Below are 17,076 nucleotides of genomic sequence, written 5' to 3'. Positions count from 1 at the left end.
ATTACATCTACGGCAAACCAGTGACCATTGACCACCAGCCTTCGGTGACAATCATCAAACGTCCGATACACAGCACTCCTGCCCGACTCCGATGAATGTTGCTTCAGCTCCAACAATACAACATCACCCTAGTCTACGAAAAAAGGAAAGCGAATGTACATAGCAGACACCTTGTCACGAGCCCCACAAGCATCTGTACAGCAACAGTCTAAGGAGGAAAACACCTTTGAGGTAATGAATGTGTACAACATCTCACCATCACGCATGGATGAACATAAACGAAAATGCAATCAGACAAGGATGGCCAGCCAAACTGCACAGTGTTCTCCCAGCAATGCGGTTGTTTCACCCATACAGACACAAACTGGTCACAGACGATGGAATTGTGTGGAAAGGCCACAAAGTTGTCATCCCAGAAACACTTTAGCTGGAATACACAAAAATTGCACATAGGGGTCACCCTGAAGCTGAATCCACCAAACAACGTGCACGTAGCATTTACTTTTGGCCTACCATGACAAAAGACTTGGATGCTTACGTCACATCTTGTGCCATATGCAACAGCACCAAAGCACGCAAACAGAAACAACCACTTAACAGAGTTCCAAGCCTACCATGGTCAACAGTAGCAGCTGGGATCTTTGAGTGGAATAGTCACCAATACTTGGTACTTGTCGACTCCTAATGAGGCTGGTAAGAGATCGATCAGCTCCACAATTTGACCTCAGCAAGTGTCACACTGAAGCTAAAGAGACACTTCTCTGTTCATGAGACAAATACAAGGACTGAATTACACATTCATGTTTTATTTAATTGTTTATCTAGGTTACACACACCAGTTTTGTTATTCTGCAATACACTTTATCTACACTTTATTCATTTACAATACACAATAGTTACTTTTTCTGGTATTGCAACTGTATCAAATTCAATATACCTTTGTTATTCTAGTAAAGGTTTGTATTAAATGAGAAGAGTGAACTAATGTTCATTGTGAAGAAGAATTCTGATGTAAATGCAGCTGCAGAGTCTATACATGTTTTGTATTTTGATACTATACTTAGAAAAGGGTATTACATCATTATGTGTGACATCAATATCAAGTGTACAGTATGTGATCACTCTCTATCTTGTCACGTCCCCTCAGGTAGTGAGTGTGATATATATGTATCTGCCTTGTGATGTACTTGGGTGGTTCATAAATCCACGAATTGTGAAGCCGGAGTATATGCCAATTTTTTTATATTACACTATCCATAGTGGAGAATAAATGTTGAAGAAGAAACGTCAGAGTCCTTATTGCATTCTAACTGGATGTGCTATAGTGATTGCAACCAATTACAACCAGCCAAATTAGGTACTCCAGAATAATACTACTTAAAAACAATGTAAGGTTATGGTATGTCCCATAATATATAAATGTGTGTGTATGTCGGTCAGGTTATACACTGTGACCAAATGTCTTCATATAAGGATAGTAAATTATATAAGATATTATAATTGTATTGAGAAAGGAGGAACATTATCTCAATATAATTTTTTTTTAAAGAAGTCAACAGAAAGTCTCAACCGTTGAACAACTGAAAAAATCTGGCAGACCCATGAGAATGAGAGTGGTTTGGATTCTTTTTTGGGGGGATTTACCCAGATGAATATTTTAGTTCATAAACATAATAAAACAGTGATCTTTTGAGCTGACACACCTTTCTTTCAATTTAATTCCCTAACAAATTGCACCTATTACTGTTGTTAAAATACAACAAATGTGACCCTTGACCACAAAACCATGAGTCTTATGGGTCACTTTTCTTTAATTGAGATTTGTTGAATAAATAAGCTCTCCATTGATGTATGGTTTGTTAGGATAGGATAATATTTGGCCGAGACACAACTATTGAAAATCTGGAATCTGAGGGTGCAAAAAAATCAAAATAATGAGAAAATCGCCGTTAAAGTTGTCCATTTCTGTTAGCGACTTTGCGGCATCCACTCACATAAATAAGTTTTTGATATATTTAAGGTAGGAAATTTACAAAATATCTTCATGGATCATGATCTTTACTTAATATCCTAATGGTAATTTTGACCCGTACAACGTTTGTTGGCTATTGCCACAAATATACCCATGCGACTTATGACTGGTTTTGTGGTCTAGGGCTACAAATCAAACCAGTGCCTTGACATTAACTTCACCTTGCTGGAGGGAAAAGGGGGAGTTCCCTGGGGGAGTGACAATGAACAATCACAGCAACTACAGATATTGCACCTGCGAGGGCAAAAACAATTGAATTTCAGCCCATTTCTCCTCAGAGGGATTAAAAGGAGAGAAGAGGTGGGGCACAGGGTTACGCTCTCTGTAGTGTTTCAGGAAGGATGTGAGTCTTTGTGAAATAATCACAGCTATGTTCACTCCTCCAGCACGCACCACTTTACACCAGCATCTCCTGAGATTTACACACATGCTGCATCTCTTCTGTCCTCTCAGAAGTCAATTTTTATTCTGAGCTGCTCTTTAGTCAGAGACTTAGGCTATTTTGCACTGCTCAGTCAGAAGGCTGCACCCGCAATAATTATTCAATCGAGAATTCACTTTAATTTCTATTCAGAACAATTCATTCTCATGAATAAATCTAAACGTCCTTTCACACCGGACAATATACAAAAAGATAACTATAATGATATCTATATTAGCGTCCACACCAACACACATCACTCTGTTTAATCTAATCTCACCCTGCAGTTTTGTCTGTCACTTTAAATGCTCGAGCTCGTTAAAGCAGGATGGATTCTGATTGGCTGGCAATGTTTTTATCGTTCATCAACTGGGAAAAAAAAATATTCCAATCTCTGTGCCGTTACCGTTATAGTTGTGTTGTGGACTCTGTTATTCTTTAATATTAAAAACGATTTTTAGAACTATACCTTTATCATTATTATTATAGATATCGTCCTTGGTGTGAACATGGAGAACAAACAAAACAAATCTAATTATTTATTTGTACTTATACTTTCTTGTTTTTGTCACGATAATGTTCTGTTTGGTTCGTTTCTGTCGTTTCTTTATTAGTTCTCGTTAGTCTCTGGTTACTAATCAGTTAATACTCGTACAGCTGTTCCCATTTAGTCCCCTCATATTCCTTGTGTATAAATTACTTCCTGTTTGGTTCAGGTTTGTGTCGGTCATTGTCAATGTTACTTGTGTAATTGTGTTTATGTTACCTGCTCCTTCCTGAGTATTCGAGTTTCCTATGCAAGATTTCCTGTTTCAAGTCTGTTTGGGTTTTCAGACCCGTGACAGTTTTATTATTTGTTTGTCTTATGGTTTTAGTTTGATTTGATGCAAGTGCTTTTGAGCTACTAGTTACTGAATCTTTAGATAGACTGCCACCATAAATAACTTACTTTACTCAGCCTACTTATTACTTACTAACTAACTTTATTTATGTATTTTATTTGTTTGCTTGTTTGTTTGTTTGTTTGTTTGTTTGTTCTCATGCTAGTGTGGTATGCTAGCCTAGCCTACATCAGATAGCCCCACCCCAAACACACACCTGTAAACAAATAGAACTAAGATTGATCAGATCGAGTGCCTGTTAAGAATATATCAGAGTATATTTGAGAAGACTAAATTGACACATGGTTTTGATATTTTATGATACTTTTCATTTTTGTTTCGTATAATGTGTTACTGTATAAATTTAGTTTGAAAAAAGCCTATAAAACATTTAAAACACTGATGTTGGAGAGTTCTACTTTAATTTTTCTTTACTTTATTTATATAGATCAGCTTTTAGATGCCACAGACACCCAAATATGATCATCCTCGTGCGAGGGAGCCTCCCTCCAAAAAATGTAAAAGTTGCTAATATTTTTATGTATAAAAGACTCAATTTATAGGCTATATGAAACAATTTTATTAAAAACATAGAACATTAGAATATTATGTATTTTGTACTTTACTGTTAGATTATTTATTTATTAAATATTGTTATTTATTAAATACATAGTTATTAATTAGGCCTATATAAATATTTGTTATGTATTTCTTAAATATTTTAAATTATTTAAATCAGTTTTTTTATCTATTTATTTAGTTATAATCCTATTTTATTTTATATTTAATTTTATATTTGTTTTGTTTGTTTTCTCTAAACTTTTTAAAAACTTTTTGTGGCCCCTGGGGGTCCCTGCAGTTAAAAAAAAAAAAACTTTAGACAATATGCCTATTTCTTTTATTTTCAAACGCAGGAATTCGTCTAAAAAATCGGTATCAATGAAAAAACAGGTTCCCATTTTGACATCACATTCCACAACATTCCCATATATATATATATATATATATATATATACTTTATTTTATTTTTTTTTAAATAAAGTAACAAGACTATAATGCATGTGTCTGTATAGAAACTGATTTTAAAATAAATCTAGCCTGAGAAGTGTGACAACTAGCCCCGCTGTGATTCTGAGGCAGCAGGTCGGTGGGCGGAGCTTCTTCTAGCAGGATAGAGAGCGAGCGAGAGTCTGACTGCTGCCACACTGCGCTCAGTGCAGCGAGACGGACACACTGCTCAGTACTTTGCGTCTCTTATTAATAACACTGGGATTATTTCAGCGCTTTTTCCTGCAGGAGTGACAGTGAACTAAACAGAAAGACGCAAGCAGACCTCAGCAGACCCTCATTTAACGGGATTTAACGCGCGTTTTCTGCGCGCGTGTAGCGAGTTGCGCCCCGTTGTGCGGACAAAGTTTATTTCTTCTTCACGGTCCCATATGAAGCTGGACCGGAGTTTGAATTAACACGCCAGTCAGAATATAGGCCTATCTATGTAAGTTATCACACATTATGTTTTTTGATATGGTTATTCATGTTTTGCATGATGTCGTGCTTGTCTTTTGCATGGCAGGAGTTTATATCATAAATATATCACTGGCACTATTAATAGATTATCAGTCTGTTGAGGAGCTTTGCCAAAAACTTTTTTCCTTTTTTTTTTTCTGTGCATATTAGATGTTTGAGCCCCTAACATAGCCCATCATAGTAAACACTTTGTAGTAATTTACATTCATATCATAATAAATATGATTACACTAAGCTAAATTATCCTTAACACCCTTACATAATGTCATTCATACAGAAATGTCATTAGCACGGCTGATCTGTTAAGCATACTATATGACTTATTAACGATAACTGATTATTGTAAAGATTCTCTGTGAAAAGTGAAAATGTGCAGAAGGGTTTTTTTCATAGCTATTCGTTTAGCAAATCAAATAATATTGTTGACTAATAAAATATATTACCACATACATCTTTTCTTTTCTTTTCTTTTCTTTTCTTTTCTTTTCTTTTCTTTTCTTTTCTTTTCTTTTCTTTTCTTTTCTTTTCTTTTCTTTTCTTTTCTTTTCTTTTGCTAGTGTCCCTCTGCAATCTTTTGTGTAAATATTAGATGTTTGAGCCCTAAGTCAGCCTTATATGGATTAATGTTCTCTCTTCCTGCACTGTTTTAAAGTTGTTTATTAACAACAACTGATGAACAAACATCAAGTTAAACTTCAGAAGCTTAAAATCTTTTGTTAAATTTCATTCAGGTACTGTAGTTAGAAATGTTATGAAACAGTCATTCATTAATTAATTAATTCATTTTAAGTATTCCAAGGAGAACAAACAGGAATGGAAATGTTTACTTGTTTGTTTATTTATTTATGCATATTTTATTTAATTGTATTTTTATACAATATTTTACAGACTCATCCTAATATGCTGATTTGATGCTTAAGAACCATTTATTATTATTATTAGTAGTATTATCAATGTTGAAAACAGTTGTACTGTTTTACTTTTTTGTGGAAACTAATATTTTCTTTCAGGATTCTTTGATCTTTTGGATCAAAGAACAACTTTTATTTGAAAATGAAATATTTTGTAACATTATAAATGTCTTTACTTTTTTTTGATAAATTTGATGCATCCTTGTTAAATAAAAGTATTATTTTCTTTAATAAAATAAAATAAAATCTGACTGACCCTAAGCTTTTGAACAGTTGTATAGTGTATACCAGAGGTTCTCATCTCTGGCCTTCGAGGTCCACTTAGGGTACGTTTACACGACAACGATGTACTAAAACGAAAAACTTTTCCTTTGCGTTTTTCGCATACAGGCGAAAACGTTGTCACGATCCCCATTCACACAGATCTGTGAAAACGCCAAAAACGTTGTATTATTCATGCCAGGCCAGTAGATGGCGATGTCACTTTGTAAAGAAAAACTACGCGCCTATAGACTGAACACGTAATGCGCATAATGTCAGCATTTCCACAAATTCACGTTTTTGTAGTTTACGTGGAGACGAATTTTTTTTTTGCAGCACCCCAACAGCACCCCCAAAATGCTGTTATCCTGTAAATGAACGTCCAAAAAACGTAATCTAAGTTCCCCTGTAATCAATCATTTTATCCCTTAAAACTCATCTTTGATCACCAAAATGACATATTTAAACGTTTTTTCCTTGAAAAAAAATTCTTCGTGCCTTAAAATATCTTAAATCTAACTCTACACCCATGCCTCACTTAGTATATGCGGTTCTATGATTATGCAAATTTAGCCCCGCCTCCACTCACGATCACACGTTGCCCTGATTGGTTACAAGGTAGTTTGTGACATCAGAAACACCAGCCAACTAAACCGCGTTTTTGGTTCAGTTTTAAGGAGAAAATACTCAGCAATGGTGTTGACATGAATTTGCACATGATTTGTCATAAAGCACATTAAAAACAACACTTAGATAAACAACATTAAAAGCTTAATTTTCACTACAGTGGGACTTTTTTAGTTGAAAATGTTGTAGTCTAACGCCCCCTTAATTTCCTGCAGAGTTTAGCTCCAACCCTAATCAAACACACCTGTGCAAGCTAATCAAGGGCTTCAGGATTACTAGAACAGCAGAGTTTGATCCAGGTTGGAGCTGAAGTCTGCAGGAAAGTGGATCCCGAGGGCCAGAGGTGCGGACTCTTGGTGTATATGAATTTTGTTGCATCAGAAAACAGGAATTCTGACTCTTACTGATTGCTAAATGTTAGTCGAAACATTCTGAAGACTGACGGGACAGTGTGTTTTATTGCTTCTTCCTCAGGTGACGGCACACAGAACCATGGTGAAAACCGTATGGAGATAGACATCCTCCTTCCAACAAGGGAAAAGGAACTATTTCTCGTGACATCCTCTATTTCTCCAAGCTCTCTTCTGGAAGCGTGTCCAATATTTAAACACATTTGTCCAGCATGGCATCCAGCCTGACGTGCACGGGGATGATCTGGGCTCTGGTGTCCCTGCTGAGCGCAGCAGCTTCATGCGTGGGCTTCTTCATGCCCTACTGGCTGCTGGGCTCACAGATGGATAAGCCGGTGTCCTTCGGCACTTTCCGGCGGTGCTCGTATCCCGTGCGGGACGAGGAGAGGCAGGCTACGGTCATGCTGGAGCAGTGCGGGCGCTACGCGAGCTTTCAGGGCATCCCGAGCGTGGAGTGGCGGATCTGTACGGTGGTGACGGGGGTGGGATGTGGCCTGCTGTTGCTGGTGGCGCTCACGGCGCTCATGGGCTGCTGCATATCAGAGCTCATCTCCAGAACCATTGGACGCGCAGCAGGGGGCATGCAGTTCCTTGGAGGTGAGTAACAGACTGGCAGATGTCTTTACATGCAGACAAGTTTAGGGGGAAACTCATGAACACACATCCTGGTCACATTTCACTACAAAATTTAAAAGGGGACTATAATCAGAACGGATTATATTTTGTGCTCACAACAATTTCAACCTCAGAATTCTCAATACTGTAATGCACGATTTATTTATTTATTTGTTTTCTTTGATTAGATTTTTTTCTCTCCATGATTATTCTCATTACCGTAATATAGGTTTGGTTGTTTTTTTTTTTTTTTTACTGTATTTTCTTATTTCTGTCTTTTGATTTCATGTTCTTGAGAGGTTTTGGGAGATTTGCACTATAACAGCTTTGCAAGCATACATGCTTATTGAAAATGTGTAAAACTGTTTTATGCTGTAAAGCCGATATTAGTATTTTATATTGATATTTGAAATAATAATGGCATTAAAGGCTCACTGAAGTGCCGTGGAACGTGCTGCTTTGTTTGATGCGTTGACATAATTTCCACTGAAACAGGAAGCTAAGGCGGGGCATATTGAATGGCTCCTCCCCCTTTTCAAATAGCCAGTAGCGTTTAGTTTCCCTCAAAAGACTGCAAGTCGTACTTGACGGCAACATGGAAGCGGATCCGAGCGCTGACGATACGTTGGATTTAATATTAGAGGTGTGAATTCTAGCCATTTCATTCTTAACCAACGTACAGTTGGAAACCGGGATAAAACTCGAGCGTTTGAGTAACCGAACACACATCTCCGACCCATATTGCTCCGTGACGTGTCAACGCCAGTCGCTTTGGCCAGGTGGTATTTATAGCATAGGGGGCGGAGCTTTAGATTCTAGAGAGCATTTGATTGGACAGAAGATGTGATGAGAAGCTGAAGTGTCATAAAAATCCGTAATCCATTTTAGCGGAAGTGAGAGACTGTAAGTTTTGAATGCTTAGATCTCCTAAATGCAAATTTTGTTATTGTTTTGGAACAAACCAAAGAAGTCATATTCATATCATAAGGTCATCGACTTCAAGCCCCCTTTTCTTTGTCTCTAGTTCAGTAAACATCGATTCCAGCCGGTGTAATTCAGGGTGCCTTTGCCTCAGTGAGGGAAAGGAAACTGATTGAGTTTTAGACGGGAAGCTGGGGTCTGTAATTCCAAACTCAGTTTGTTTAGTTCTCGCCTGCAAGGTGCCTTTTATTTGCTGCTCTGATAGTCTCGAGGGCTTGTGGCACTCGACAGAGAAGGTGAAACAAATACTGCGTGGGGCGTCTTAAGGAAGTTTTCTTTGTACTGCAGGGGCTCAAGGCGTGGAAAATTCTAGTCAGGCTCTTGGTCTCCTGATGTTTAAAAATGCGTTGTCCTCATGAACTTAACTCATTTGTCTCTTGTGTCAGCCGAAGTGACAGTAGCTCATCTTCATTCTCATTAGCTTAGTGTAAGTGCTAATTGCTTTTTAATTGAAAGACGACATGAAATTGAAATAGAGCCTATTTACTTTAATGCACATTCTTGGATTATTGTGTGCAATTTATCATAAAAATGCTTGTCAAAAATGCAAAAACTTGCTCTGCCTCATGAATGATTTTGCTTTTCTTGAAGCTCAAACTGTAAAGTATTTACGGCTTGCACGGCATTCAATGTATATACATTTTATCAGTTCATGCATTCCCTGGGAATTGAACCCATAACCTTGGTGTTGCTAGTTCCCATCGTCTGCTTAACGGCCTCTTTTTACTTTTGCTGATGGACACAATCAGATTTGCTACATTTTTGTCTTGTTGAATATCCTGTTTCAATTGGAAATGCATAAAATGGGTTGCAAACATTGTTTCATGTTCTTAACTTTAAGCATTCCAATCTTAAAATATAATAGTGCAGACGTAATGCGTAAAACAACCCCAAAGATTTACTTGATTATTGTAGTTTCTTGGTTTCTTACTCTACTAAAAGATGTGCTTCAAATGATCACTGTAAAAAAAAAAAAAAAATCAATAATTTATGACAAAATGTGTTTTCACATTAAAATAAGTTGTGCAATCTTCAACTTTAAAGTCAGTTTAATGTAATTTAAGTTGAAATGACTAAACATCCAAGTTGATTGTACTTAATTTAAGGCAGCAACTTTTATTCAAATGAAAAATATCACTGAATCAGCCTAAAAACATTAAGTTACACTAATACAACTTTTTACAGTTTGTTTCAAAGTTCTACCATTCAGGAACATAAGCAATGCATCTTAAAGGAGAACTCCGGTCAATTTTAACATTGAGCTAATTTTTGTGTACATTTGGAGTGCTGTCAATACAGAGAACAACGACAAAAATCGGTGTTGCCTACACCGAGTTATTCTATTTTTAAAATTTGCACCGTTGACTTCAATGGGGCAAGTTTTAAACCTGCTTTTAGCATCTTAACATCCTTGATGTGTCATTACAAGTGCACAGAAAATGTGAGTGATTCCTTCAGAGTGAACACGAGTGAATCTGACTGCAGTAGATGTGAAAGATATGTATAAAAATGATGTTATTTAAGCCAGCGCAAATGTGTTTAAAATCTGTTCAAATCTGTTTTCGGTTGAAGTCCAAAGTAGTCGATTGCCGAGTTCACGCGTGTGATCATAGGTAACTAAACCTATGCGCGTGAACTCGGCAATCAACTACTTTGGACTTCAACCGAAAACAGGATGTAAACACATTTGCGCTGGCTTAAATAACATCATTTTTATACATATCTTTCACATCTACTGCAGTCAGATTCACTCGTGATCACTCTGAAGGAATCACTAACATGACCTGTGCCCTTGTAATGACACATCAAGGATGTTAAGAGGCTAAAAGCAGGTTTAGTACTTGCCCCATTGAAGTCAACAGGGTGCAAATTTTAAAAATAGAATAACTCGGTGTAGGCAACACCGATTTTTGTCGTTGTTCTCTGTACTGACAGCACTCCAAATGTACAAAAAAATGAGCTCAATGTTAAAATTGACCGGAGTTCTCCTTTAAAGCAGCTTTTCTGTTACAACTTAGATTAGATTTTTTTTAATATATGCTTTTAAGTTGAACCAACAAGCTCAGCAAGTGAGCTGAATGAATGCATTTTGAATTCAAATAGGCGGACAAAGAAATGGTGTTGTGTTTCAGTCCCATTCACCCTTTTAAATTCATGTTAAAGCGAACAATTTGCATAAAACGTATTGATATAAATTGAAGTAGTAAATGTATCAAATGCATTCAAAATACTGTCTTCATTTTTTTACATGTGCGTTCATGTGCTGTCCTCCTGAATAAATCATGTGAGGTTTGCACTCATAACTATTGTGACATTAAATTGGCCCCATAGCCAACAGTGTCAGGGCAGATTTCACCTGATCTCCAGTTAGCCATCCAGGTGCGTCATCGTGTGCTCAGATGAGGTGTCCACTGTCGCTTCTAACTAGCAGACAGAGGCGTTTGACTTAAGAGAGCCGGACACAAGGAGGTTACAGGACTGCAGGGCTGCTGAACGCATCACTTCCTGTCATGTTGCTCATAGCACTGCCTTCATCAGACAGAGTGGTGTAGTACCTCGTGGCTGATGTAAGCAAGCATCATGCCCCTCATCAGCAGTTTTTCACTTACAATCAATTTAAACTGACAATTAGTTGTTTAGTTGCATCATGAAACTGACGTTCTGTCAATTGAACTGACGTTGTGTTGTTGTTGCTGAATCTTGAACTGTGAAAAATGTGTCCACAAAAATATTAAGTAGCTCAACTGTTTTCAACATTGATAATACGAAATGTTTCATTTGCACCATGGTATATTTAAAATTACCACAGTGTTACCATCTGATACCATTACTGTACCCTATTACCGCCACAGTACTTGTCAGTGTTAATACTTTTGTTAACAATGACAGTTTGTCCCAAAAACAGTATTACCAAGGTATTTAGATGGTAATGCAATGTCCAAAAATCTAGCATACTATGATAAAAAAAAATAAAAAAATATATATTTACCATTTTAAGAAGACCGTAGTCTATCATAGTTACAGTTTTACCATAATAAAACCATGGAATTACAGTTAAACTTGAATAACTACAGTTATTCCTTGTTACTGTAGTATTAACAGTCAATTATGCACAATTACAAGCAACTGAACCTAATCCTAACCCTATAGTATATGATCTAATCGTTAATATTATTCAGTATATTTACACCATAACAAAGACGCCTTCAAACAAAGCGTTAGTCACTAAAAAAGCACCAAAAAGTAAAAAAAAAAAATTGTGATATGTACCATTGTAGTATCATGATATTCTTGAACGTGCCTCTGAGGACCATGTTAACACCATGCTATCTGAATTTAAGCACAATGGTATTTATTAGAGTATTACCATTTGATACCATCACTGTACTATAATGGCTATACTGTACTTTATTTATGCCCAGACATCATGAAATTACATATTGAAAGGGTACTAAATGAGATACCATAGTCTAAAAAAAAACATGGTATTATCCTATCATCATGTAAGTGTATAGATTGGACAGCGTGGTCATAATTTAAGGTTTATCGAATATTTTGTTTTGAGTTCCTGGAAGTTTACAGCAGCGGCTGAACTCTTGACATTGAACTAGCCGCATGAGTTGAAGCGTGGCGTTAAATTGAAGTATGCGCGACTGAACAAGACTGAATGAGAGACGTGAAAAGCACCAGACAGGGGTTAAGAGAAAAACGAGCGACCCAGAGAGAGAGAGACGGAACAGTACCCTGATGTTAAATCACTGGACTGCAGCTTGTCCTTGCCAATTGAGTCCTTTTCATTTGTATTGTGTTGTGTTAATGAGTGCTGTCTGGCAGCGAGGGCTCTGAACAGCGGGGCTTTGGCAAAGACAACACCTCCCTGCGGCTCACATTGATTCATCTGATGCCCATTTTGCTGATAATGAGTTTGATAAGCCCTTTATGTGTCACCAAAAGCATCTTTGATTAGAGCCCTCTTCTTGCCCTCTTGTTCTAAAGTCTATCTTTGTTCTTTCAGAGATGGATGATGTTTCCCTTTGTGAAGTAATGGAAAGCCCTTCCAGTATTACGCAGTTTAATCTCATCTATTATGATTCAATGGTTCATTTGTCATGGGCAAGTTGGTCAGAAATGCATCAAGGTTATTTTATAAATTGAAAATGCATATGAATTATGGGGGACTGGGAGCACCACTTTAATAGTTTACTCAATAATTAAAAAATGCTCTAATTATTACTATTAATAATGTAAATGTACAGTAGGCTACCTGTCAAAAGTTTGAAAGCTTATCTTATTTATGTTTTTGAAAGGTCTCTTATGCTCACCAAGGTTATGCTTATGCTTTTATATAATCAGAAATGCAGTACAAACAGTAATTGATATGTATGGTAAAGTAAAGTAACTGTTTTCTATTTTAATATTATTTGAATTATTCCTGTGATGGTAAAGTTGAATTTTCAGCATCATTTACTCCAGTCTTCAGTGTCACATGATCCTTCAGAAATCATTCTAATATGATGATTTGCTACTCAAGAAACACTTCTGATTATTATTATCAATGCTGAAAACAGTTTAGTGAAAAGTGCCCCCCCCCAACCCCATTGTGGAATGAACAGACCACAATTTAATTATTTACTGACAATCTTCACCTCTGTTGAACTCAAGAATTGCTCTGACTGGATCATTGAGCCTGTTAATTAATTTGAGTTCAACCGGTTTGTTTCCATTTGATTCATGAACCGGATTAACTGGTTCATCAATTTAACTGTGAATATGACTTATAATTTGGTCTGTTTACACATATCTATCAAATCACTCCATGCACTTAGGACTCAATAAGAAGTTATTTGGTGGTTTACGTGTGATCAATTGTCCATCAAAAGTAATTTCTTTAACTCAATTGGCAATTGGATAAGGCTAATTTAAAATGTAAAAAAAATAACTGTATTGTAAAACATTTATTAAATATTAAATATTTTTGTTTAACATGCAAATAGAACATGATTCTTTTTTCTCTATTGAGTATTTCTTAATAATGTCCCTGGATTACAAATGTACAAGCATTTTCACAGGATTAAGATAAACAGGCACTGATAATTGCATTGCTTGTGTGTGTTAATGTGTGTTTGTTTATGTGTTTGCCAGCTGGAATTGAACCAATAAAACCTAATGGAAAACCTCCTCAGTCAAACTAATGGACATATTACTCAGGAGTTGTAGTGAACTTGAATTCATTTTAGTTTCAATTCAGCTGCATATTACCAAGGAACAGGTATTACCATGTTACCATGACTAAATACTGGGGATCAGAGAACAGGTTCTTCCTGCTGTGGTGTGTATTGTGTCCTTTTGGCTAAAAAACGTTAGACAGAACGATGAGTCATTTGGGAGAATTGCTCATCATGAGCGAATTGTTCTTGAAAGTACAGAAATTATCCCATTTTTCCCTTTCATGTTTAAACCTTTGGATTATAGATTTATCTGTCTGTCTGACACCCCCCTTTGACATGTCCTTGTTCGTCATGCTGAAAACAGCAAGTGATTCATTGTTGGGTGCTTTTATGATTCAAACTGTGATGAATTGCTGACCGTATACTGTTTGAAAGGGGCCAAATAACTTGTATTGAATAGTTGATTTGTTTTGGAGCAGTCAAAATACTGAGTCATACCTGAATAAAATGTTTTCTGCTGTGATGGGTGATGTTATTGCCCTTTCTTTAAACTGAAAAAAAGCTTGTGTGGAAATTTCAGTTCCCTATCAGTCAGCCAAGCTGACATTACATTGACAGACTGACGTTGAGGGATCTCACTTGGGACCCAAATCACCTTCAAGTGGTAAAAAAACAAGCCAATGGACATTGATGAGTGAGATGTGCTGCACGGTAGGAGGCACATGAGGAGGACACAATGTCGTGGAAAGCATATTTTACTGCCCGAAGCTGCTTCGGTGCTCCCTTTGCTCTCACTCCACTCTCTGCGCGTGCAAGCACTGGTCCGGACGGTGATGGTGGCATGCATCCATGATCAGGTGGTCTACTTTCGCAGACCGCGAATTTCACATGTCGCAATTTGATCACCATCTCCTCCTCTGGAGAGCTGACGTGCTCTCACCACAGCTTACATTCTCGGGAGAATGGAGACTCCACCTCCAGGTGGTCAAGCTAATATTGAGTCATTTCGGATTAATTGGCGGATTCCCCTGAGGAAGGACCTACTTTCTCAGGGACAGGGCACCTTGTGGCACCCGTGTCCAGATCTCTGGAACCTCCACGTGCGGCTTCTGGATGGGACGCGGCAGACTTACGTAGCCTACCACAGGAGGTGATAGACCTTATCACTCAAGCCAGAGCCCCCTCTACTAGGTGAGCTTATGCCTTGAAGTGGAGTCTGTTCGTTGATTAGTGTTCTTCCCAAAGACCCCTGTAAATGCCCGATCAGCTCTGTGCTTTCCTTCCTGCAGGAGAGGCTGGAGCGAAGGCTGTCTTCCTCCACTTTGAAAGTGTACGTGGCTGCTATCGGAGCACATCACAATGCAGTAAACGGTAGGTCTTTGGGAAAGCACGACCTAGTCATCTGAGAGGTGCTCGGAGACTAAGTCCTTCTCGGCCACGCCTCATCCACTCTTGGGACCTCTCTTTGCTACATACAGCCTTACAGAGAGCGCCTTTTGAGCCGCTACAGTCAGTTGAGGTTAAGATCCTGTCTCTTCAGTGTTCATGACTGTGCTCACAACTACCAAGAGGGTGGGGGACCTGCAGGCCTTTCGGTCAGCGAAATGTGCCTGGAATTTGAACCGGCTGACCCTCATGTGATCCTGAGACCCCGGCCTGGATATGTGCCCAAAGTTCCCATCACTCTTTTCCGGGACCAAGTGGTGAACTTGCAAGCGCTGCCCCTGGAGGAGGCAGACCCAGCCCTCACATCGCTGCATCCCGTTCTCTGCACATCTACGTCTTCCGCACGCGAAGCTTAAGAAGCTTAGAACAGCTCATGTCTGCTTTGGAGGTCAGCAGAAGGGAAAGGCTGGCCCACTGGATAATGGATGCCATCGCCCTGGCGTACCAGAGCTGTGCCCCCTTAGGGTGAGAGTTGCCTCCTCTTGGCAGACATCTGCAGAGCTGTGGGCTGGACGACACCTAACCCATCACGAGATTCTACAATCTCCAAGTGGAGCTGGTTTCTTCCTGTGTGTTGGGTACAAACAGGCAATGTGCAGTAGGGCCGCCTAGGTGTCTTACTTGCTGCGCCATTCCCTTCTCAGGGGGATAAAAGTGCCCTATTCACTCTCCATGTGAGTTCCCTCTCTGGCAAACCCTGGATGGTGTTTCCTCCAGGCATTCTTCAGCAGTCAGACGCAGCAGAGGCGTCGAAACCAAAACCAGTACTCAAGATGAATGTTCAGTTGGTCAGCGCCTGTACTGGACTAGATGCCCTATATGTTGTGATTCCCTCTTGGTAATCCCATATGTGTATTCTTCCATGGTACGGTTTCCCTGTCGGTTAACCCGTGTCTATCCCTGGGCAGGTTCCACACTCCGTCTCTGCATCGGTAATGGTTCCATCCCTCTCTTGGCAGGACCTGCCACAGGGATCTTCCATATGTAGCACTGTCCCGAGGGTCAGTTCATATGTGTATCTTCCACATATTGCCTCCCTGTAGGCAGGATGTGGTCTCCGTAGTGACCCTTTCCATCTGGACCCGGCATGCTTCCGCAGTATTTTCCAACCATTCATGGCTGAATTGGGTGAATTAGATAGGAACAGCAGCTATCAACCTTACCCTTGGAAAGTTCTTCTGTTCCTCCGTCCCACCAGGTATGGAGGTCTGTTGGACTTACATGGGGTGCTGGGAGGGGTCAGCGGTTGTGGCACTTTACATAGGGACCCCACAACGTCAGTATGTGTGTTAATGTGTGTTAATAGCCCTGTTAGTAAGGATTGTATGATCACCTGTATAATTTAAATGCAAGATATTTAAAGTGTACCTAAAGTATATTTGCAGTAGTTCCACTTTAGCACAATATACTTAAGTATATCTTTAGTTGGATAACTAAAGTACAGTAAGTACAAAATTAGTTGGTACAATTGCAGGGTATTTACAGTATATTAAGTACATAAATATGTAAACGTATTTGTAATATACTTAGCATAAAATAAATGTATTTTAAATACATTTTAGTTTATTTATTTTTCACTAGGGTAATTAACGCAATTAATTACTTTTTAGGGAGTAACGCTATATTGCAACACATTACTTTTAAAAGTATGTTTCCCCAAAACTGGCTTATAATGTCTGTATAATGATGTTGATATACCATGCAATACAGTGATCAAGCAGCTGTTGCTATGGTTACCTTCTCATGCAGCTGATTTCTGTTCCCAGGCATATATATTTAGAGACTTACATTCTAAC

The 17,076-nt window shown here is 38.3% G+C and overlaps 1 protein-coding gene across 2 annotated transcripts in view; it reads left to right on the top strand.

The window, feature by feature from the left end:
- Positions 1–4,538: 4,538 nt before the first annotated feature.
- The window catches only part of LOC308693412 (LHFPL tetraspan subfamily member 6 protein), an 87,714-nt gene continuing 75,176 nt past the window's right edge, over positions 4,539–17,076 (top strand). Inside the window, exons 1-2 of one of the 2 annotated variants that reach the window (XM_081370295.1) lie at positions 4,539–4,829; positions 7,135–7,667. In XM_081370295.1, coding sequence (XP_081226421.1) covers positions 7,283–7,667 — 385 coding nt within the window. In that variant the 5' untranslated portion in view covers positions 4,539–4,829; positions 7,135–7,282. Of the gene's footprint in view, positions 4,830–6,962; positions 7,004–7,134; positions 7,668–17,076 lie in introns of those variants that run through there. The other variant, XM_081370296.1, reaches the window with a different exon arrangement.

The sequence above is a fragment of the Scardinius erythrophthalmus genome (assembly GCF_964197995.2).
Source record: "Scardinius erythrophthalmus genome assembly, chromosome: 7".
Taxonomy (NCBI): domain Eukaryota; kingdom Metazoa; phylum Chordata; class Actinopteri; order Cypriniformes; family Leuciscidae; genus Scardinius; species Scardinius erythrophthalmus.
This window is presented reverse-complemented; position numbering and strand designations above follow the sequence as displayed.